General features: G+C 41.0%; 2 protein-coding genes across 2 annotated transcripts in view; one reads left to right on the top strand and one right to left on the bottom strand.

Annotated features, from left to right (window-relative positions):
* The window catches only part of clybl (citrate lyase beta like), a 57,386-nt gene extending 53,786 nt beyond the window's left edge, over nucleotides 1–3,600 (bottom strand). The window contains exon 1 of the mRNA XM_076747298.1: nucleotides 3,489–3,600. Within this exon, the coding sequence (XP_076603413.1) occupies nucleotides 3,489–3,532 (44 nt within the window). The 5' untranslated portion in view covers nucleotides 3,533–3,600. The remainder of the gene's footprint in view (nucleotides 1–3,488) is intronic.
* A 13,953-nt stretch (nucleotides 3,601–17,553) lies between these two features.
* Nucleotides 17,554–18,831, top strand: LOC143331000 (G-protein coupled receptor 183). Its single transcript, XM_076747814.1, has 3 exons — nucleotides 17,554–17,914; nucleotides 18,075–18,589; nucleotides 18,667–18,831. Exons 1-3 carry the CDS (start codon nucleotides 17,554–17,556, stop codon nucleotides 18,829–18,831), a joined length of 1,041 nt encoding a protein of 346 aa, XP_076603929.1.
* Nucleotides 18,832–25,280: the final 6,449 nt, after the last annotated feature.

Here is a 25,280-nt window from a genome sequence, read left to right as displayed (position 1 = left end):
AGCTATCACCACAAGCACGAACAGACAAAGGCACACACGCATCCACAAAGACGCACACACACAGACTGGCGTGACAGTAACTTCACCCTCTAATTTGGCAGGATCATCAGCTTTGTGCCTCTGGAAATGCATGTGCCTTGAATTAGAGCCACATGTCACAATGCAGTTGACCAGCACAGACACATTACTAGAATATTAAACCCACTTAAGTTCTTTGTAACTGACATTCAAACTGTTTGAAGTTTCTCATTATACCTCCGATGAGATTTGTGTGACAATTTACAAAAGGTTGAAGAGCACCGGGCAACTTTGACTGCTGACCATCTGTCACTAAGTCTCATGATGTAATCTTGCAGAAATGCACACAAGACTAATATACATGTAAGTGTATTTCTTGGTGTTCTGAATAGAGTACTCCTGTGATTTATTCCTGCATTTCCATAAAGTGGGACATACAAAAATTCAATCAAGCTGCAAAACAGTGAATCCTGCATTTGACTATTTATAATGCAAGAAAAATTAAATGCCATACCAATTATATTAACTACCCCTTCACATATCAGTATTTGGCCATTGTGTGTGATGTTTTACATCAATATTGTCACTTTTAGCCATGCGCGATGCATGGATGAACTGAAATAACCTTTTATTCTAGTGCCACAATGAGGTCATATTTTTGTCCATTATTTCATGGTTCATGGTCAAACTAAAGACATTCACACAAGTCCAATTTGCTAATTTGCTAATGTTAGCATGCAAACACACTAAACTAAGATGTTTGCGTGTTAACATATTATGAACAGATAGGCACACTAAAGTTCGCCTTTTGCTCAAAGCACTACTGTGCCTCAGTGCAGCCTCACAGCGCTTCTAGAATGGCTTTAGAGTCTTAGTCTTGTTCTATTATTTGCATAATGTGATGAAGTACTGTGAAATTTTGAAATAATTAAAGGTCCACAGTGTGTAGGATCTAGTGGCCTCTACAGGTGAGGTTACAGGTTGCAACCAATTGAATGCACCTCACCCTCACCCTCCCCTACATGCATGTAGGAGAACCTACATTCTGAGCTCCTGTAGAAACATGGTGGTGCAACATGGCAGACTCCGTGGAAGAGGACCCACTTCCTCTGTAGATATAAAACACTAATTCTACCGTAACAAAAACACAATTTTCAGGTGATTATACACAAATGAAAACATAATTAGGAATATTATATTCCGTTTCCGCCAATAATCCCCCTAGATCCTATACACTGGACCTTTAACTGATTCACACAATCATAAAATACAGACATGCAGATTTTAATATCTATAAAGTGGAATTACATGACCAAACTAACAGTTGTACTCTCTAAAATTGCTTTAAGTTACAGATTTAACCCAGGTAACTGGCCTATGTTTGGCTCAATTCTTGAACTGGTTAAATCCTGGCTTTGGCTCAAAGTCATACATGTAAGCAACACTAATGTCCTTCATTGTCATAATTCCATTATGGGTTGTCAAATCAATTGATATAGAAGCTAAAACATGTGCTTGAGCATTGCAGTTACCTAAACATTAGAAACTGTTGATAGGAAAGATCTCACACAATGTTTCCAGTTCAGATGGCTGGAAATTTGTAGATGTGGAGAGTGAATTAGAGGGACAACAACTGACCTGTTGAGCAAGTCACTCAGTTTCAATGAGGGCTGTGAAGGTGGCCAGAGTAGGAAGCCTGTGGTTGCACTGGGTGGCTGTAGTAGTTTAAAGCACTACAAACTGATGAAAATCTTGGTGATCAGTAAAAGGTGTTGCTTATTTCTTTAATGTCATAATCATGCAGTCAGATACTGATTTGTGAAGGCTTGTCATCACAGTAAGGTTTCCAGGGAACCGGCACTACAGCCGAGGATGCTCTGTACAGACGCACAGGGCGTACCGTCATTCACCACAACACAGAGTCTAACACAAAGTCCAAAGCCAAAGCTGACATTACTGCAAAGCATGTAAAATATATTTCAATGTTATTGTTTGAGTTGGCTAATTGGCTAATTTCTTGCTAATGAGTACAAATTTTTAGCTAGCTAACGTAGCAAAATACTGTCTTCAGTGAAAAACCAGGGCTGATCCAGCTGGTAAATTGGCTAGCTTGCCATTTACAACACACCTCATAAGCTAACGTTCCAAATCAGCCAATGTCAGATCCATCCAGTGTAGCTAAGTTACAGCTAGCTGCCTAACCTTAGCTTGCTTGTTCACTAACATTGTCGCTGGTAAAATACTATCTAAGTCAATAGGTTTGTAGGCTGGTTTGTCAAATTACTTCACCTAACAACTAACGTAATTCATGATACTACCACACGTACTATGACAAATGGTGCTGATTTAACCGATAGCTAATGTAACTATACAAATGACAGGTGTATAACTAATGATTCCTTTCTCTTTGCCAATAGCAACGCAAGGCAGGGATGGCCAACTAGTCTAACTGTAACCTCAGCTAAACTAAGGTTAGCGTGCTAGCCATAACTTAGCTGCACAGCATGGATCGTTCGGCCATTGTCATCTTGGCAGTGCCTGACTCTGCCAAACCTCTGGCTATTCCAAAAGCAATCTAAGACGTGGAGCACGGGTGGAGCAGAGGCAGGCTGAATGAAGCCTGGTTACTGAAACCTAGCAGTTAGCTGTCATTCATAGCAGCCATGCTCATAATTATGCATAACTTTCAAATTCACCCTGCATGCAGTTGCAGTGAAAGGGGAAATTAGCTAAAGAGACCAAAACCATTTTTGTACCAGGCTGTAAACACATTTATTGTTATAAGTCTAGACACTTGAATAGAAAAATGCAACATGACATGATATTAAAAGAAGGTTTGAAACTTTTTTTTTTATCATGGTCCTTCACAATAAAAAATACACTGAAGGCAAGATGGAAACACAAAACACACCAGCCTCAACATCACACTACACAAAAGTAGAAAAGCTACTAAGTCCAGCTGTGCAACAATATAGTTAAGTGGAAAAGATGGCAACAGCAACACAGTAACACCATCACCACCAAACTCTTACACTGGCACATTTCTCAGCAGTCTGGCTTTTATTTTGCTCTTACAACTACCTGCCTTCTGCATGTTTTTGGCATCCATAGCGTGAAGCATGTTCTCCTCCTTCAAAGCAGTGGACCACAAGACACAGCTGTGTTAAAGCTCTGTGCACGTCCAGCTTTTCTGAACTCATTCAAGACAAACAAGTAGCTACAAGCAAGCCTGTGCTTCGTCATTTTAGCTCACATAACAAGCGAATATAATGTTGGGAACACTGCTGCCAACTGCTGTAACGTTACTTCTCCTCAGCCCTCAAAACAAGTGACAGCTGCCACCGTGAATTGGGGGGGACTTAACGTTATACGCCAAAATTAGCGCCGTTACATTTTCAGTGTCTGTGTTTTCATGCAAGAGACACGGCACGGTTAGGACAGGCAGGAATAAAACCCATAAACTGACTTACTGTGGGACAAGTCGTGTCACAGCTCTGGTAATGTGCGCCGCCATATTTCCCCCAATGACGCGCTACAAGATTAAGCAGCAATTGGCTACAGAAGCGGTTCCCTCGCGCAAGCCGAGCTATGTTATTGGCTACAGCACGGAGAGGGGCGGGCTCTGGCGGGCTGCTAGCACATGGGAAGGTAAACAGGGAGCAAGAAGTGGGAGGGTGTCGCAGTGGCGAAAGGAGAGACGAAAATTTACCCGAACAGTCCTGATAATATAGAATCTGTTTTCCAGAACAATTCAAAAGAATGAATAGCAATTAGTTAAAATGAAAGTTGCAGTTCGTAAACAGTGAGGATGGAAATCAGTGTGGCTGCCACATCCTAGAATTCTTGGCCTCACAGATGGTCTCTGTCTACAATAACTCTGGTGTCCTTCTGCTCTGAGACAGAATGGACAGAGACAGACTGAAGCTTGCAACAGGGGAGGAATAAGAGAGGAGGGAGATTTGAGCACAAGGCACGTCACCCCAGGTGGTCTCTCGCACAGCAGTGGTGAATTACTACCACTACCATCAGCCAGGTCCAAGTGTAGTGCACAAATGACACGCAATATTTGCCATGATTAAGTCAGCAGGGGATTTGCTCCAAATGTCAGCCATTGGGTTGTGGGTGTAGTTAAATTTGTATGTGCTGCCAGACATACTTCACTTTATGAAGGTTGTCGAGCCGATGTGTTTGGTGTCACACCTTGAGAAGAAACAGAGGAAAAGAGGTAAGTCCATGATGACCATTTCTTGGTCTTGTTTCAGGGGGAAATTTCCTGCCTTGACATCACAGATCCTAACAAAAGAAAAGGTTTATATAAAATACACACACATACACATTCATGACCTACACACCAGTGAAATATTAATAACTGAGGTTCCCAACTTGGGGTCATCTTACATAAATCTGGATATTTCTCCCACACAAATACTACTATTTTTATTTTTCTGACATATTTCTCCAGTTTTGCTGCCCATGTTGAATTACTGGTAAGTGGCTTCTCAAAACTATTGAATTTAAACAGTCTGAACAGGAAACATCAGTCTGTGAATTGCTCGCAACTCATAGACAAATGGGACCTGTAAGAAAGGGTTGCTTGTAGATACTGTTTAACTTTTATGGGTCACAAGTCAAAAATGTTGCCAACCGCTTATATAATGTGACTATTTGCCATTATTTATTCTCCGGGTGACTTTTGTTGGATATGTGATATTTGTGGTGCATGTCTTTCCCTCCTTTTCCAAAGGCTGATCGCACATGAAAAACCTATTTCAATACAAATAATAGAAACATGAGCTATCCTCCTATAGCTCACAAATGACCTATACATATAAATAGGTCATTGGTTTTTCTTCTCTAAATCCGAAATACATCTCAGTGTGCTTGCCGCTTCTCCGGTACATCCATGACCAGATAAGGAAACTTGGATTATTTTATATAGATTTTATCCCTAAACAGAGGGGGCATATGTGCGCATCCATTCCTACATGGGATAAAAATGCAGTGGAGTAGGAAAATTCCATCCATGGGTTACTTGGAAACTACTTCTTTCCCTCCCCCTTCCGTTCATCGAACACAATTGTTGTCTACTAATCCAGTTTTGATAGCATTTGGCACACTTTCTTTGGATCACAGCAAGATGCTCAACTTCCATTCTGGTCTCCCCTAGGAACCTCTGAGCCCAAGAAAGCAGCCGACACCAGGTCGCGCCAGAGCAGGGGGGTTCTCTGTATCCTCATAAAGCACAGAAAATTATTTTTTGATTCAAGTCACCCCTTGCCACATGCACACACGCACACACTCACACATACACACAGATCATCAGTCTGGTTGTTAATTCCAGATATATGCTGGATATGTGTTTATTCTTGTCAGTCTGTTATGCTGTTAAATGTTGCAATCACCTAATGACCCCCCTCTAAGGCAATAGAATATAAAATATTACGTCAAAGGCAAAAGCTTTTTCCCTTTGTCCCCCCTCTGTACACCCTGATCCAAATGGACAATGCATCACTAGGCCTTGATGCCTCAGAAGTCTGGGTTCATTAAAATCTTGAATGAGTGCCAAAGCTGTAGTCATAGATAAAAGGAATATGAAAGGATAACGAAATTTATGGATGGCAAGTCACCACCTCACCCTGGCATTTATAATAAACAAATGGTTTCTGTTTCCAATTTAAATTTCTCATTATACTGTGACTTTTGGAAAATGTGTTTTGATTTACCAACATTTTATCTGAAAAACTGTATAATTGATTAGATTTACATGGCTCTGATTTTAATGCTGATCGCCTGCCTTCCCAAACAGCCCCCAACCCCAGCCCAACACTCACCAAAAAAGAATGATCTGAACTGCTCCTGAGGCACATTAACATCATATAAAACAAACCTACATATCAAACAGCTTTTTTTTTTTTCTGATAAAATAATTGGCTTTAACCGGCATCGAATCCAATTCATCCCTTTGAAAGAAACTTCTGTGAGGCCACCAAAAAGAAAAAAATGGTGAGATAGACTTCACAGGCCGAGTGAGATGGACATCAATGCACTGTGCCAGCAATGGCTATATTAACCCATGGCTAAATCCCATCACACAAATGTCAGTGTATCCGTTATGAAACCATGACATTTAGATCCAAGGTCTCCATTGTGGTTTTAGAGGGAGCTGATGTTTGTCCATTCTTTGCATCCATCAAACCTGCACACAGCCTCACAGCTAACTGTACTCTAAACACAGAAAGGTTAAAGATCATAAGGGCTTATGTGTGTAATTTTATTGCATAATACATAGTGTACTTTATATAATGTTTTATGACAGCACCTTCTGCTTGAATATTAAGGCAAAAAATGTCATTCATAATTTTTTTCAATTTCAAGTATGACTAAAATACAGTATACAAATAGAGATTTTGGTCAATGATGATGACACAATGAATGAATGGTTTCTATTAAGTGACAGTTATTTTATTTAAAAAATAATCTTTCAAAAGTGTATTTTTTTAATTGCTAAAGATTGTTACTAATTTTTTTGTACAGTACATTTTAGTACTTGTTTTGTAAAAATTGCTAAGAAAAAAAAAAACATGTAGTGACTTACATGCTCAGCAGCTCTGATATTCTGAGGCCATCTGACTTGCTCCTCACTTACCCTGTACAACCTCCCCAAACGTCACCACTATCACCACAACACACCAGGACAGTTCCAATCTGACACATCACGACCACTCATGAGTCATGTGTAATGAGGAGCAAAAACCACATTCAAGAACAGGACAATGTGTCATAAAGCTCTCATGTTAAGAGTGCAACACCTATAAGCCACTTGGCTGAGAATCACGAGATGTTTAATTATTGCCTCCTTACATTAGCTCGGATCTCTCCCCTCAGGCGTCGGTTTGGGGGTCAGGATGTGGGGTGGTGGGGAGGCGAGGGGGCTGAGACTGGTGGAGATGGCGAAGAGGAATAAAACCCTTCATAACCAGATCTCTCTCTCACTCTCTCTTTCTCCTACCAACGGCAGTCCAGAACAGGAATTACAAATGATATCATGACAATTTTTCACGCTCTTCAAACCAGTGATGTTTTACCGACTCATTTGCTATGATACCTTGTTACGGATCCAGCTGTGAATCAGGGACGTGTCATGGGGCTAGAAGCCCACCTCCTGCTGAGCCTGGCCAATGACCTGGAAGGCAATAGGGGATGCCAGTGCCTGCAGCATGTGCTGCACTGACAAAGCAGCAGGGCACCGTCAAAAACCCTCTCATACAAACTTTGCAGATCACTCCGTTTTTAACAGATGAGTAAGCACTGGTGCTGACTTTTTTTCTCTGCCCTAACACAGTTTATGGATTTCCCTTCGCGAGTCTGTGGCTCTGGTTGACGCATAGCAAAACCCTTGCCCACAAGGGGAATAGTGTAGTGGTGGATCTGGGATAGAAGGATGCAGATAGCATGTGGCAGGGTCACTGCGCAGGTTAAGCAACAATTCAGTTGAGTGCCTGTAAAGGAAGTGGAGTATGGTTGGAAAAGACCAGCACACCAGCTAAAAAGGCCACACAATCCAAATTAAACTTTGGCCTCTGAGCATAAATTCAACATCCCCTCTTCACTTTCAGTAGTTCAGCTTAAGGACTTTAATATGAGCAAAATTTTTGAGTATACCTTATCTCCTCTTGCAATACCGGACCACTATGTGGGAACATTTAGAGATACTTGTCCAAAAACACATCAATCCCAAACAATATCGTGTAATCCAATGAGACAAAGTAACAGCTTAATCCATTCATTAATTTTTGCATTCTTCAACAGGAATTCAATGAGGTTAAGGTTGTTTGGGTTTCCAGATGAAAGCCCTCACGCAATCCCAGGCCCTGATGACTTCTGCATTACTAGAATGATGCGGCCAGGACTGATGGAGCTGAGCGTGTCAGGAGGCATTAGCCTTCACAACCCAAAGCTGGTGTACAAAACCAGACTGCGCCCCCTGACCCAATCCACCGCCAACTTACTGACCCAGCAATCATGAGAGAAGCAGAGAAAGACGGCGTAGGAGCAATGCTACAAAGGAAAGAAAAATGCTGGGGACAACCAGGGTGAGAAAAATAAGATGAGCACGCATTCACATGAAGAAAAAAGGCAGAGAACAAGAGAGGGAAATACAAATACTGAGCCTCTGACTTTTCTGCACGTTACCCAAATGACAGGAAATGGTTTTAAGGGCTTTTTTCCCGTTCGGTTCACTCTGATTCCCCCTCTCTCACTTCATTTAACTGAATTAATGAGCAGGTCCAGCCAGACCTCAGAATATTAACTTCCTGGGCACCCGTTATTTTGCTGAGAAATTGAGCTTTTGTTGTTCAGTGATTGTTATATCATAATTTTACAATAAATAAACATGTTTACTTTGGTAAGCTTTAAAGAGATGCCACTCTCAAAGATTTCAGGAGCTCTAAACATGCATAAATGACAAGTTTTTAATTCTCAAGGTCCATGACTTTTAGTACGGTGTTACTAGTGGTCTAGCGTGTGCTGGATGTGAGCTTGTGAATGAATGTACTCCTCTCAGCACTCTGACACGGAACAAACACAGTGGGATGGTGGCCTCGCAACACGACACTGGCGAACCGAGAAACACCTACATCAGAGAGGACCTAAAGCTGTGTACACATGGTTCACCTCAGGACGGACCTGCTTACAGCACAATGTCAATGCTGGACTCCCTCTGTGCACTCTGTTGAATGCATCTCTGTGATGGTACAGGTGACAGTGTTCCCATAGCATGCTGCGGGCTATATCATACAATATACAGCATTATGGCAGTAAAAGCAGTTTAAAACATGGTGCTTTTATTTAACAGTGAAACCCAGTGGCAAGAATATGCCTGCTTATTTCCATATGTTGTACATCCCATCTGATTTATGAAATGATATGAGTTCATTCATTATTCATATTGGTAGTGGAGTTATTACCATTTTCCCATCAGGCTTGCCACTGACACCATAAACATTATGAAATCACAGTTTGCCCAAGGCGTTGCTGCTGCTGTGAAAAGTGGTCACAATTGACTAGTTAGCACAGGCGTGCAGTACGCTGGAGACAAGCACTAAATGCCATACAAGTGACCCGTGAATTTTTAATACAAGCAAAGTGGTGACAATAAGACAAGTGACAGGGAGGAAAAATGACTGTGGAACTGAATATTACTGAGGCATGCTCTGCTTAAAACTGGGCCGACTCCTCTTATTGCTCTGCCCTGAGCTAGTACAGGAGCACATTCAGCCAGTGTCCTCGATCTTAATGCAGTCCGGCCCCCAAAATGTACTGTAGTCACACCAGCACCCAACATGCAATCAGCAGGCTCCATTTACAGATGTCCTACTATGATTAGAAAGCTATATTCTTTCAAAATGAATAAGAATTTCACACCACAGCAGACTTAGTTGTAAGCTAATTTGTCACAGGCTTATCAAGGCCTATTCATCACTGATCTAGTAATTACCAGAATGAGCTACAGGATAACCCCCCTTTGTCTCCTTCTTTTCTCCCCCCAGCAATGGTCAGCCTGTAAAACCAAGATGTGTTGGCACCTTTATGATATAAATACTCACACACCCTGGGCATAAGAAAGCTGTCAACAGAACATTTGTTTTCCATTTTTCACCACCCAAAGCACTTCAAGCTGAGGGGAAAAAGGAGACAAGGCGTTAAAAATGTACCGCAACACTAACTATTCTGCCCCTTGGTGAATTTTGGTGCTTTAACAGATGGGGCTTGAATTGGTTCCCTTTTATTTAGTGCAGCAGGATTGTCCGAATTTCCATTCAGCAAGCTCTCACCTCCGCACATGCTTGGTTGTGGTTGGCACACACCGATTAAAGGCATAAAACACACACGCTGTACATTCGCACATGCTTGATGATGTATGTGTGCCGATACACATTCACACAACACACACACAGCTGCTGCTATCGCTGCTCTCTCTTAATGCCCATTCATCACTAAACTTTTTGCTGATTGAAAAACACAAGTGCATGTCCAGTGAACTGAAAGACGGGGGGTGTCAGAGGTGCGTGAGCTGACCCACGCATAGAAGTAAACTGCTATGACTCCCTACCCCCACCCTTCCATAAATAGATCAAAGCACATCTGTTTCTGTGTCCAGCAGCCACACATCTATAATTGCAAACTGGCCTTAATGGCTTAGAGCGACCCATCAGATGCTAAGCAGTTTGGACACAGGAGATGCTAAAGCATATGAGCGGAGTGCTACCATCAGTAATCACTGGACAGGGAATTCTCTGGAGCCACAGTAGCGGTTGTCTGGTCTGTAGTGCTCTGAAATAGATATCACAACTTCAGCCCAGGGATGGAGGCCCTGAGGGACCGGAGCTGGCCACACAGCTGGGATTGTGCAGCAGGGTAGACCAGTGGTCAGAGGCTGGGATACCAGTGGGATCAGAGTTAGGTGTGGAGGACAGTAGATTTAGAGCAATGTTTGGGCTGGACATGGTGTTCCAGGAATGATTTATCAGAGTAGCAAACACCTAAACTAACCTTAAAGGTTCTGTTTTCGGCAAAAGAGAGATGCCAGAACAGTTAATGGTTTGAAATGAGGTCTGGGAGAGTCCGAGCTGGTCTTGGCTGAATGGATTAAGCATTGAGTGACGAGAGAAGCCTCAAGTTGGCCAGTTGTCACAGTGTGACACTGATTCGGCCTAATGAGCATAGTGCTGTCACCGCACATCTGCCTCTCATTCACTTGTAGAATCTGGCAGACTCAAAACCTGCTGGAGTCGCTGCTAGATGCTGGAACTCGAGACATCTCCACCTCGCTGCACCAGCCCTGGTTGCCAGATTACCTAACAGGAACCTAACAAAATAACTTCAAAATAAAAAAATAAAATCAAACGACGACGACAACAACAACAACACACACACACTTTGACTCATGTCTTGTCATCCACCCTGAGTGACAAGGCATGGCAAGAAAACTGCGTTAGTTGACAAGCAGTAAAAAAAAAAAAAGTCTGAATGAGTAAAGAGCAACAGCAATTTTAATCAACAGTAACTTTGAAATTAACTAAATAATACCATATTGTTTGATGCACTTTACTTGTATTTACTGGCATTTGTTTGCATGTGACTGCAAACAAATCTTGTTATTTCTTACATATAACACACATTTTTCCTTAATTTATAATCTTTTTATGATCCACATAGTCATCAGATCTAATTCATTAATGAGCATGACTTTCTTACTAATTACATGATAGGTAATTTCTCACTCAAATGACACCTCATAGGTATCTCAGATTTATTATTACATTTAACAAATGCCACATTGTTTTTGACATGCTCGATATGATTCAGTTGATGAAATGTTACAGTAATGGAACTGGAGTGTATGTGGCAGATATGAGGCTTTCTGTTGATCAGAAGAGACAACAAGACAACGACAAAGACTGTACGTCCTGTATGTGATAATGATGATAAGGTCGTGGTGTCTCTGATCTGCAGAGGACAGCAGTCCTCCCATCTGTCCTGACTCTGAAGGCGTCTCTGCAGACCGAGCAGCTACTAGAAAATTCCTCATGGGCATCCTCCTGGAAAATAGCACAAAGGTTTACTAAACATCATTGTGGCGGTGGCACCAATTATTGTTAATATACATCAAATAGCCTCAGCCGAGTCCGAGAAACAGTCTGATCACTTCAATGACGGCAACTGTCAGTCTGCTCCCCAATGAAGAGAGCTGTTGAAATAATTAGTCCATGCCCTGTGAATAAAACAATAATACAACAGCCGAGATGACATCCAAAATATGCACATCGCCTCAGATGACCTGAAAACCTGCCACGACACGGACCACAGAACAAGGCCACATCTTCAAACGCAGCCCGAGTCAGTGGCCACAGATGAATACAAGCTTTGTTTAAGTGTATTATGTATATGTTGGGCTAACATCAGTGACGAGGAACAGTGAGCAGACCTTATGTTCACGAGTTTTGATCTATGCATACTGCCTCTATGAAGCTTTGTGTTAAGAATTTGCTGCACTTTAAGCCTGGTTTAAGGCTTCATTAAAACCAATTATCAATCAGTTAAACATTACTGCATCATATGTTAAAGATTTACACATTACCTTGAAAACCAAATCATATTAGAGACAGCAGAGAAGGACAACTGAAACCCAGGTCATTAAAGACCTGGTATTAAGACAGCAAAAAAACTAGAATAAAAACCAGCAGCAGAGAACACCAGAGGCCACATGTCAGAGCACAGAGCTGGAAGGATTGTTTGGCTGCAGATCCTGAAGATGGTGCTGCTCAGCTGCGTTTTGGAAAGAATTTCAGCAGGAGTATACACCCAAAGCCACATTGCACCAAAAGGACAATTTTGTTAGACCTCCTGTTGACTGGTTTCAGATCCTGTATCGGCAAAGTATCCGTGCTGCTTACAAGTTCCTGACCAAGTCACTTTCAATCCCCACCAGCCCCAGGGGTGCTGGACTGTAGCTGACCTCTGATTCACCTATGGAGGGGAGTGGGTTAATTGGCATGAGGATCAATGATGTATCACGCTAATAACAAAGTAGTTTACAACTGATTAAGTCCATCAAACTACACTCACGTGTCTGCAATATGGTTTTGGTGTCAGTATGATGACGACTAGGACTGTTTGTCTGTGTCAGTTCAGCATTTTGTCATTTGTTTGTGCGTGCAGGATTCTAATTTGGCTTCAAAGGACATGTTCATCATGAAACATTGAACATTTTGTCTTGTTGAAGAAAACTCTGAAACCCCTGAGAAAGCAAAGTGAGTTAATGTATTTAAAAATGAAGTGACGAGATTAGTAAAACCAGCATTGAGGACTTGAAGAAATGATGTGTCAGTGCTGATTTTGCTCTACGCTTTCCCCTGGTTTTTACATGCCAACAGTTCCATGTCTTGGTTTCTAGCAGAAGTGTAACCTAAAAGGCTTTCTGTTCAGTTTTCGGCCTTCAAATGTTGACGTGTTTCATTGTGCTTTTTTTTGCTGGTTGTAGTGTTTTTTGTTTGTTTGTTTGTTTGGTTGGTTGGTTTTGTTTTGTCTGAAGCTACAACAAAGCTTTTGCTGTCACCATGCTTTTGATGATAAAATGGCCAAAACCCAGGAGCAACTTCTGAGGTACCAAAAATGATGCCTCTGGCGCCAGTGATCAGACCACTAAAAGTAATTGAAGTCAATGCTTTTTCAAGTCTTAGCAATCAAGAAAACACTGAATCCCTCAATGTGTATGGACCAATCAGACCTTACCATCTGTGGGCGCTCTTATGAGTAATGCGTGTGTGTGTGTGTGTGTGTGTGTGTGTGTGTGTGTGTGTGTGTGTGTGTGTGTGTGTGTGTTTGTGGTGAGCCCATTAAACTGATGGGTTTATGTACCATGAGACTCTCCTCAATGTGGGAGAATCGTGGAAGTCACAGTATGTTCATGGGTGTGAAGTCATGAGCAGTTCAAAAGGACACCAGTCACAATGAGCTGGTGAGTGCTTTTCACAACCGGCTTCACCAGTGTCAACACTGTGACATGTTAGATTAAGAAAGACTCACTATGAAGGAAAGAGATTCTTTCTTTAAGATGCTGTCCATACACACCTGAGACGGCCAACAATGATGCTCCTTCACACTCACACAGCCTCAGTCAGGGCAACGGTAGGGACGCTGTGTAAATCATTTGCATATGAAATGTGTTCCTGAGCCCATGTAGTAACACAATTTATACAATCATGTGTTCACAAAGTGGTGATCATGATACCATCACCTGTTACCAATCAACCTGTTTACCTGTGGAATGTTCCAAACAGGTGTTTTTGGAGCATTCCTCATCTTTCCCAGTCTTTAGTTGCTCCTGTGCCAACTTGTTTGAAACGTGTTGCTACATCAAATTCAGAATAAGAATATATTAACAAAAATCAAAGAAGCTGATGAGGTACAACATCAAATATATTGTCTTTGTACTGTTTTTAATTGAGTATACATCTAAAAGGATTAGGAAATGATCACATTCTGTTTAATTTATTTTGTGTAAGTTGTACAAGAACCCTTTCCTTTTTGATGATCTTGTTGCGCTCACTTCAGACTCGCACCAAACAAGCCATGTCGACTGGAGCAGTGTGGTCGTCTTATTGAAGTGAAGGGTTTAAAAGTGTTAGCTGAAAAAAACAACAAAGAGCTCATCAGTGGCAAAGGTGACAAGCATGAAGCAAAGTGTGAACGGAAAGTCTTCACGCGAGCGTGCTGGAGCAAGGGACAGGGCCTGGGAGGGGCGGGTGGCGGCTGATGCGGGGTGGGGAGATGGTGATGATGAGAACAGACACGAGCCACATGAGGCCCCCTGACAATGCAGGAGTCCCCTGCGGTATGTCCAGTAGTCTACTTATGCACACACACACACACACACACACACACACACACACGCACAGATGGAAATACACGCATGCACACAAGCACGCAATATCAATGCTACAGCTGTGAATTTGTATAATAACAGTATCAATTTAGAAATATGGAAAACATGTAAATCTTTTGTCAAAAGTGTTTGAACAAATTCATTTTGTTCCTCACTGAGGCTGCCGCTGTATTATTTTCTGTTTCTGATTCCTAATGATTGCACTCCCTCTAGTGGTGTTATGTTTTATAGCAGTTGCATTGCACCTGTCCACACACATACACTGTATTTTTTGCACGAATATGTGTAAAAATCACCATTACTAAAAAGTCACTGTCCATCACGCGACAGCATTGCTTTTATTTGTCTGTTGAACGGGTCAACAGCGGCACAGCGAAGTTGGTTTGATAAACCGGATTTAAATTTAAACTGTGTGGGGGAAGTTTCATACACAATTCATTTTGGCAGCGAAAAACATCCCAAATTTGGTTAGGCACCGTTTGTGGAACCACGCTGGCTGTACCACACATGTTGTGGACACCAGAAGTCATTCCCAGTTTGCCTCACCAACACACCGCTGGTCCCCCTCCACCATGAGGGTGCCTTTAAAACGATATGCCTTCTGGGGTGTTCTTTTATGGGCTGCAGTTGCACCATTGACTATTGTATAATTCTCTTCAAATCAGTTTGTTCCCCCTTCTCCCCCCGTTTTTTTTAGCCCACCCCTGACTTAACAACCAGAAAAAGGTCACATTTCTGAGAAGTGACTCCCATGCATGCTCCATGCTGGGTCGTCACTTTCAATTTCCTAAGACCTTTCATGTCACACACCCATCAACCCAGAAAGCTGCAAACACACTACACACGACCATGTGCGCTACTTTCATGGTGCCAGTGTGACATATAAAACAGAATACTGTTAAATAAAATGCAGTATATTGGAAGCAGTCCTTTCAACTGGATTACATTTGGGTTTTGTGTTTAGGTATTTGAGTGCAGAGTTACTCCAAAAAAGAAGGCAGGCATTGTTGCAGTTTCAAGCTTTTGGCATTACTTTAAAATCATCGTCCAGAGCAGGTTTAGAGTACGCACGGATGTAAAAGTCACTTTCATGACATTCGTAGTCAAAATGGGTTTCCATTGCTTATTTTGGGAAGTGAAAATGCGTGAGCATAAGTGATCACCTCCTTCTTTTCATGTCCTTTTGCAGCATTTAACACCGAGAGACCCTCAGGCCACCTAGCGAGCACTCAGCAAACGACTGTCCTCTCCTTTTCCAGCACGCGGTTCAGATGGTGGCGTCGAGATGTTTAACTCTGCGCCCAAAATTAATGGAGCATGAAACGTAGGACTGAAGTGCAGCAGGCTCCTCACCTGCAGGTGACATTGTCTACATGGAGCTCTCATTGTGACCTAAGTGAGCTGTATTATAACCGCATTTGACTGGTGACAATTAGTGACCTTTTGCCTATCCAGCAGCCATCCATTTCAATTACAGCAACCTGGAAAGCTTCGGTGGGCGAGCAAGATGAGATACTGGAGCCGGTTTACTTCTACTGTTAGCTTGGCCGCTGTACTGTACTTTGATATGATTTAGAACGCTGCTGGAGAGTTTTTTGATTGAGGTTTTAAGGGTTAATAATAAAGCTTTAGTGGATATTACGCTATTCTTCTGAGCAAAATGATCTTTTCTATAAAATATCAGCCAGGGTTCCTTTGTCTGAATTTGCAAACTGCAGCTGCATCTTCCTTTGCTTGAGCAGAGTTGCGGTGCCACATTTCTACAACTATAACTATTCTCAGAATCTAACATCATGTCTTGTTCTTTTTTTCCAGTTTAGATTGTTCACATGTTTTTAATCTTTTGGGGGGTTGGCGGTTGAGATGTACGTAGCTGTGACAAACTGTGAGTGATTCATCCACACATCACAGGATCGTGACAGCTCTGCACAGGCACCAGCAGTGCTACAGCTTCCTCCTATATCTTCCATCAGCTCCACTTCAGGCCTGCCTGCCTGCCTTCACCTCAGCCACATAGAGTAAAGACCTGAGAAACCTCAGAGGCAGGAACGTCTTATAAAACCTCAAACTCTATCACTTCATCTGACCTTTCTCAAAAACACATTGTACTCCCTGCAAGCATGAGCAAAAACATGCATGCATGTTTTTATTAAACTGTAGCCACTGCTCCAGGTGCCTTTGTTCAAAGCATTACAATCCATGCATTTAACGTCTTCACAGGCAAGTTGGATATCATCTTATATGTGTGCATATGTGCACAATCAGTATTTGCATATCTCTCTTTCAGTGCCTCTCTATTTCTCTTTCCCTCTCACACACAAACAAGACCTCTGCAGCACTGCTGTGCTCCAGATCGTGAACTGTGAGGTCTGTACTCAACTACTTCTGTCTTGTCCCTGGACTGATGGCAGCACAAATCTCTGGATGTTTGGCTGACATCTCTCAGAGGGTGTCTGCACACCACCAGAAGCACAACTCATCAGCTCACAGAGTCTGTATACTGTACATGGAAATGTGTCAATAACTTCATTTGTACAGGAACCTTTCAGACTGAAATATTAATGAAGATGTGATATATGTAAGTTAAATTATAAAAACAATAAAATAGCACAAGATAGACATTAAATCCATACACACATCATACTGGTTTGTAGTAGATGTATTTAGTTAACATACGATAATATATTAAAATAGAGGGGACGATAAATCTGATAAATTTGTTTCAATGTTGTCAGTGAAAAGCTATAAAACAGCACACTGTGACACTGTGCGCAGTGTGTCAGCTACCTACTGGGGTCACAGTATGACAAAGCTTGACAGACATATGATGTCAAAAAGGAGAGGTGGGATTTGAACACTGCATTCAACATCTCCAGGGGTATTTAAAGTATTGTAGCTCAATTTACAACCACAACCACCTGACTCAGGAGGATTAACAGTGAATGAACTTGGGAAGCCCATCTCTTGCTGTGAGTACTCTATACTATGACGACCTGTTTCTATAGTTCAGTGGTCTCCTGTTCTTTTCCTTATGCACACTAACTCATTTCTAATGCTTCATCATTTACAGTGATCCTCTCCTCAACATGACAGCTGGGGTGGTTGTTGAAAATATTACCCTGGACTCAGCTGAAAACTCTGCGAACCAGAGCAGCTGTGATGTGTTTGTCTACCAGAGAGCTGCAGTGGTCCTCTTCCCAATTTTCTACTCTGTGGTTTTCATCATCAGCGCGTGCGGCAACAGCTTGGTTCTCTATGTAATCTGCCAGAGGAAGCAGAAGTTCAACTCCACCTCCATCTATCTGGTCAACCTTGCTCTATCTGATGCCCTGTTCACTCTGGCGCTGCCTGGGAGAATTACTTACTACATCCGCCACTTTGACTGGCCCTTTGGCGACCTTCTCTGCAGACTGACCACGCTTCTCTTCTTTGCAAATACCTACGCAGGTAATATTAATGCTTTTGTCAAATTTTGAAAAGTACCATTTAGAATAAATTCTTGATCTCTACCTTTAGTTGTGATCTGTGAAGTAATTTGTTTTGCCATTCTGTTCTGTATTCTGTTCTGTCCATAAAGTGTTTTACATATTCACTATATTTCCAACAGGTATTGGCTTCATGACTTGTATCAGTCTGGACCGATACCTGGCCATGGTGCATCCACACCGGCTGCAGTGTTTGCGGAGTGTGAGGGTGGTTCGCAGGGTCTGCTGCCTGGTCTGGGCTCTGGTATCCCTGCAGACAGCTCCCCTTCTGTTCCGCAGCATGCTGCATAAGGACCAGGAAAGACACACCTGCATGGAGTACTTCAACTTTGAGGGCTCTCTCTACACCCCTTATCTCTTGCTCCTGGCCTGTGCCATCTCCTTCTGCTGTCCGCTTGTCATCATCATGGGCTGCTACGCCAAGATCAACCTGAAGCTGCGAGCTGCAGCCAAGCACAACTCCGTCACGGGTCGATCAAAGAGGAATCATAGGGCCAACACCATTATTCTCCTCATCCTCCTCACTTTTCTCACATGCTTCAGCCCATACCACCTCAACGTTATGCAGTTTATGTCCAGAAAGATACATCACGAGCCAACCTGCGAGGAACTGAGGGCCTTTAAGATGTCCTTACAGGTAGGAACTGTGTTTGTTCATGTAACTTCAAACATTCTTCATCAGTTTCCTTTTCACACTCTATCCTCTTCCTGCAGGTTACTGTTTCACTAATGAACTTCAACTGCTGCTTGGACCCTGTCATCTACTTCTTTGCCATTAAGACCTACAAGAAGCGGGTGTTGAGCCTCTTTAAGGACTATCTGTACACTTCTGGTGCCTCCTCCAAAATGACAGCTGAGAACAGCAGCAGCAACACCTGAGAGAAACCACAGCTGAGCTTGCAGGAGATATGCCCACAACCAGAGTCACAGAAAAGACCCAGTTTTCTGTGTTCAGCTTGAAAAGGCCTATTTTTGTCTCTCACATTGATGCTCTCTTTGGAAAGGACTTACAAGTCTTTCACGTGACATATTGTGACAAATGTGTATGTGTATGTATGTATATGCACAGTTGTCACAATATCTTAAGTGTCACTTAAAAATCTCTTCGCCTTGTTAAAGTGTTGAGCACAATGATGTTAGAGAAAACTCTCTACAATGTGTTGTCCCATATCTATTTTATTTTTCCTTTTGCGTGAAGGTGTGTATTATTGCTTTTCTTATTGCCTTTCTTGTCATGTGTGCCATGTAGTAACAGTTCTGTAATATAGTCTTGTTCATTTATTTTATCAGTTTAACAGTATTTGTGTACACGGCTCATTGTTTGATTGTGTATGTGTGCGGACTGAAGGAAATATCCTAGATACATAAGCTGAGCTTTTTCCTTTCTTTTCAACGATGTACTTTCACTTCCTTTGTGTTTTTGCCTCATGTCAAGTCATGTGGCAAAAAGCTTCATGTGTGTAAGTTGATGTAATTAGTTTATTATTGGACACTGCAGCATATTGTTGAGCAAATCTGCACCTTCCATCAAAACATTATTCCTCTGCTCTCCTCAGTACTATGTATTTTCCATTATGCAAAAACTTTGGGTATGTCAGAATGAGAACATGTCACATATATCTCTTTCACGCCCACATCTGAGTTCTGTGTGGGAGTACATAGATGAATACGATCACCACTTCCTCACACAGCTTTCCTGCTCCCCCTCAGAGGCCTCATTCCTGCTGGGTCCCGTATCTTGTGGTGTGGCTGCTCTGTGTGTGTGTGTGTGTGTGTGTGTGTGTGTGTGTGTGTGTGTGTGTGTGTGTGTGTGTGTGTGTGTGTGTGTGTTACAAATTTCAGCAGGTGCACACTGTCTGTTTATAGTGCAGAGTGCCATATTTAAATTTAACCTTTATCATTTCCTGAGTTTTTGGAAAAGCTGCCCTGTAATTTTGCATAGAATGTAATGTGCGCGAATTGAGTCAAGAAGTGTTGACTTGGTTTGGATGATTATTGATATGTTTCAGAATTACTGTGCAGCTGATTTATTTGTCAAGACAGAATACACTAACAAGCAAATGCACCACATTATACGGATTATTCACTCAGCCAATAAGAGAAAGTAAAGTAATACATTGGTGTAATCTCTTAAAAATAACAGCATTGTCTTATCTAAGCACAGCACCGATAATATCTGTTACCTTAGACAGAACTGAGCCCTGAATTGTCAAAAATGGGCAAACACTGGCAATGTGTCTTTTCTTTTTTTAAATCAGGTATTTATCATATCAAGAGTGCTCAACTTAAGAAAAGACAGCAAGATAAAGACATAAATCTGGTAATCATCTGCATAAATATGTAGAATGACCTAAACAAGGTGAATGTTGCCAAATGAAAACATTTAAAAGTACTTTAAAGTACCCAGATGAGAGACTGATAGTTTGAGACTGTGTTGTTGTTTAGTAGGTTGGGCTGCACAGCTCTTTCAATTATTTTGGAGACAAAAGGGAAGTGGTTTCTTGTCGCGAGATTTGATAATGATGGTATCGAAGGCAAAGGGCATGTAGCTGGAGGAGAGTGAGTTGTTCTGAGGCATAAAGGATCCACAAGAGGTAAGAGATCTCCAAGTTTAGGTTTAGAGGATAAACAACAATGTGACTGGCTGAAAATGTTAAAAGTCAACTTTCCACTTGTGAGGGGAAATTTTGGGGTGTTGGATAAATCATTACTTGTGGTGGGCCATCAAACCTAATTCGATTTTTGTCCACTTGGGTGCAGTGCAAGGAGCCTTAAACACAGCACTGACATGACAGACAAGGCTGGTGGCTAATATGTTAGCAAAATGTAGCCTCTTAATATTGTAAATTGTTATGTATCTATCAACCTGAGGACTCTTCTCCTCGCTATGTTTCACTATCCAGCAACTCCTGATGGAAATATCTGACTATTTAGGTGCTAAATGCTCCACACTGCTCAGCAGTTATTTTAGTGTGTCTCCTGTTTGCTGCTGCTGTGTTTGTCACTGTGAGTGACCCCTCTCTCAGTGCATGTGGGAATTTAAAAAATTGTTAATATAAAAATATTTCAATACAATAAAGCAGCATTAAGTTCTGTCTTAAATCACATTGTGAGAATAAATCAAAAAGGTGGTAAGATTGTCATCCTATAGATGATGTGACTCTACATATTCTTTGTCAGCTCCAGCTCAATAAGTTTTAGTCTATAAAAATCATTTTAATTGATTTTTTTCCAGCAGTTTTTCCTAATGCAAAACAGGCCAGCACACTTCCATAAAAGGGAGCAATGGTTGTTATTCACACACGCACAATTAGCAATAGTATTATGGCTAAGTGGCTGCATCATTCAGCTGCACTTGCACTTGGACTGAAGCACCTGCCTTTCACCCCATTAGCATGCTGTCTGGAAAAATGCACAGCTTTTGTAGAAAATAATGCAAAAACTAGAGATCATCTTGTGGTGGGATCTCACCAGCAGTCATGCCCATCAGCATGGTGACATTCCTTACTTCTTGCATGCTTGTGATTCTATTGTACTGACAAAATCTGACCACAGACAGACAGACAGACAGACAGACAGACAGACATATAAACACCTGGCAACACACTGAAAATTGCCCTAGTGGTAGTTCCTGCTACAGTGTCCTCTGGACCTAGCCTTGACAATTACCCTGACCTAAACCCAACCCTAACCTTAACCCCAGTCTTCATCTGAAAATTTTATGATTTAGATCACAGAGTCTCCACAATGTGACTGTATAAACAGATTCATGTCCCCACAAGATGAGGAATATATGGACAAATACACAGTTGCACACATATTCATGACTTGAAAACAATCTGAACTGCAAATGCAAAAGAATGTGAAGAATTTTAAAAACAGTGGCAATGAACATTAAAAAGATGATGTCACTGAAGGTACACAGTGGATCTGCGCAATAGCCAAAGGCCAACAAATTTGTCTAGCAATAGTCCAGTGAAACATCGTGTTTAAGGCTCATTAAGATTATTGTAGCATTATTCTCAAGCTACTATCTCTGATTGGCTGCATACCTTGACATACCACACACAAGGTCATACACAGATAATAACCATCAGTAAATGAACCTGATTGAGAGAAAGAATTGGCAATTGAAAAAACTGACATTTTAAAATATTCATTTGATACATGATGAGTCTAGCTGTCTGGGAAAATGCACAAGAACAACCCTTATCTCAAGTGCTATCAGAGGGACCAAGCCATGTATAATCAGACAAACACCCACAAACCTGATGTGTTTCCTTTAGATAGATCAAACTTTGGTGCGCACATGAAAGATAACACCAGAAACATTCTATTTTAATGATGCAGCACACTTTACTCTGTTGTCTCTTCTCTATGCTCTTGTCCCATCCAAATTCTTGCTGCACTGAGAGTATAGAAATGTTGCTTTTAGTGTTTACTGGCAATAGTATGGAGGCAGGGCAGTCAACTTAAATCTTGGCACTGAAAATAAAATTTGGCATTTGAAAAAAAGTGAACTGAAAAAGCATCGAAACACATTTGGAAATATTGTAAAAGTTCTATTGGCACTGAAGCCACTGATGGTACTGAAAAAGTTCCACTGAAAAATAAAATAGGCATAAAAAATGATTGGATTTTGCTATTTTGACAAAATTTTTATTTTTTCCTTAGTCTGCCCTGTTCATATAAATCTGTATGTTAAGTCCTCTTTGCCTTGTTTTTTCACTTATAACTGAGGTGGGTTAAACTTAACCTCTCACTGATCTTATGCTGGCCTGCCAGGTGAATAAACTCCTTGTTCGTGTCATATAATGTGCATTTCCGTCACTTTAATTCAATAAATTCAACAGTACACTTCGTTTTTTTTCTAGCAATTGGTTGTTGTGCATTACTCATATCACTCAACGGGATTACACAAAAGGATTGTGTCCACTGAAACACGGGAGGGCTTTTAATTTGAAATAGACACAGGAAATGTTGATTTTGGATTAAGAGCATAACGTAATTTTAAAAAGTATGCAGGTGATATTTAAATCACCTTCTTTTTGTCTACACCAAAATGGCAAACTGACTGAAAACCTGTGACAGTGGAAAAAAAAGACATTTAAAGTCACTGCTGTGGCTCCATAGGCTACATCTCATTCTTGTTTCACCTTCAACAACATTTTTTCACCTGTTGCCTGTCAATAATGTGCATTATGTCCTTTGCTGAATTAGTTGAACTGAATAATTTGTGAGTGCTTGTCGTGAATGGTTATTATTATTGTTTTTACTGTTCTCATTGTTCTTATCATTAATTTGATCTGCCCTCCTCCTCCTCATCACTGTTCCTGTTATTTCACTTTCTTTTAGTCATAACCTTCATGTAAAGCACGTTGTATTTGCATAGAAAAAAAAACTTGCCTAGCCTTGACCTTTGTTATGAGTCAACTTTATGTGTCGATGCACACCCATAGACGCTTGTTGGATTGCAACATTTCCATTTCCTCATCCTGGATAGTGTCAGTTTGCTGCTTCTCATTCTGTCATCCTGTAGCAGTTGATTTTTCTTAGTGACATGCTGGTGGTGGTTCTTTGTGTTGCCTGCCAAAGAGCTCTTCTAGCCTTTTGTGCTACCCTTCAAGACCCCCAAAGAGGAGTTATCACAGACTGCTGGAGGTGCTGGCAGTGACCCAGAGCTGAATCCTCTCAACTGTTTTCCTTAAAATCCCCTTAAACGCAGAAATAAAGTTTGTTTGTTTATTTCTGTATTTGATTTTTTTTTTTTTGCATGCATGCATTTACTGTGTGATAATTGAATGAAAAATATAATTAATATTTGTCCCTAATAACTGATCGAATTGTTTTCATGGTGACATGAATTTTTGACATTTCTATAGTTTTAAGAGATATATTTGGCTACAGACGCTTAGAGGATCTTCCTTTTTTTCTAACCCAGCTGGTAAGCTAATACTATCTGGCTAATATCAATTAGGCTAGCTGTCAACAAATACTGAGAAGTGTTTGCATCAGTTCATGAATTCATCTAATAAAACAACACACAGTTTATCACAACTGTAACTTCATTGTAAATCTGTGTTGGGAGAGTTACTTTTGGAAATGCAACAGGTTACAGATTCCAGTTACCCTGTTAGAAATACAGTCAGTAATGTAAGTATTTTAATTACTTAATCAATGTGATGCTTTTCTTTTCGATTATTTTTTAGGAAATCTTTTAAACTTGGAAATAAAACTCCAAAGTACAAAACGCTTATATTTAAACCAAGCAAAATATAGAGCTCGGTTGAGTCTTGAACACATACAGTATAAATAAGTTGGTAGCGCAGGAGGTACATTATTTTATTCTACTGATAGCGGTTACATTAACTTGCTTTTAAATGTTTCATTTCAATGTTGGCAGCATTTTCACCGCTGGTAGAAAATTTTTACATTTTTCTCTAATGTTAGAGCCCTTTTCTGATTTCATACAGAAAATATTGTTGAATTTCCAGCACTGAAAGGTGTTCTTACCTAGATCAATGTGCACTGATTTGATTGGAGCTTGTCCTGAAGCTTTGCTGACCCACGTTGCCCGGAAATATGCTGAAAGACGGCATTCCTGCATGTCAACAAGATGCAAAGCAACAGAATGAACGTTACATTCCACATATGTATACGTTTTTTACTGAAAAGAACACAACACATAACATAATACATACATAATCACATTTTGGTTCACAATTTTAATTTAATTACACATTTTTTCTCAGTAACTTTAATGGATTAAAATTAATTACTAATTCTACAACAGCATCAGATGTAACTAGTTACCCCCAGTACTGCATTCAATTGTAGGGGTGGGGAAAAAAATATATATATATTGACATTTTTAGCACTTAGTCCATTAGCTCAATGCTGACACGTTATGGGCGTTATCATTAAAAGAAATTAGCATTGTGACCGCAATAACATTATCTTCACAAGAGGTGCCATCCATTTTGCTCAACATGCTTAACATAAAACGACATGTGTGCTCATACTTACAGCCATATATTCTCACATATCATATTTCCTTTGCTTTGTGGGAAAGAACTAACAGTTGCTGACTTCACATTTCTAACTCAATCTGCTACTCCGCATCTGAAATACACTGATACACCAACCACTAGGTGGAGACATTATATCTCAGGAGAGGGCAGCACACATACGGTGTACAGGAACAGCTAAATGTGGCACTTTACTTCAAAAAGCGTGTATTTTCACTATTGCACATTTTATTTACACTTTTAGTCCAGGGTTTTGAAAGGACAGTTTCCAGGTTGAATTTGTGCATTTGTGCTGTACGT

Source organism: Chaetodon auriga, chromosome 13 (assembly GCF_051107435.1).
Source record: "Chaetodon auriga isolate fChaAug3 chromosome 13, fChaAug3.hap1, whole genome shotgun sequence".
NCBI classification, from domain to species: domain Eukaryota; kingdom Metazoa; phylum Chordata; class Actinopteri; order Chaetodontiformes; family Chaetodontidae; genus Chaetodon; species Chaetodon auriga.
The sequence above is the reverse complement of the archived record's forward strand: the minus strand, read 5'-3'. Positions and strand labels throughout refer to the sequence as shown.

Bases quoted from the DNA above. Each gene is read 5' to 3' on its own strand.
- LOC143331000 (XM_076747814.1), top strand. From the start codon at position 17,554: ATGACAGCTGGGGTGGTTGTTGAAAATATTACCCTGGACTCAGCTGAA. The intron at 17,915-18,074 runs GTAATATTAATG...TATTTCCAACAG, and splicing joins CTTTGCAAATACCTACGCAG to GTATTGGCTTCATGACTTGT. The intron at 18,590-18,666 runs GTAGGAACTGTG...CTCTTCCTGCAG, and splicing joins CCTTTAAGATGTCCTTACAG to GTTACTGTTTCACTAATGAA.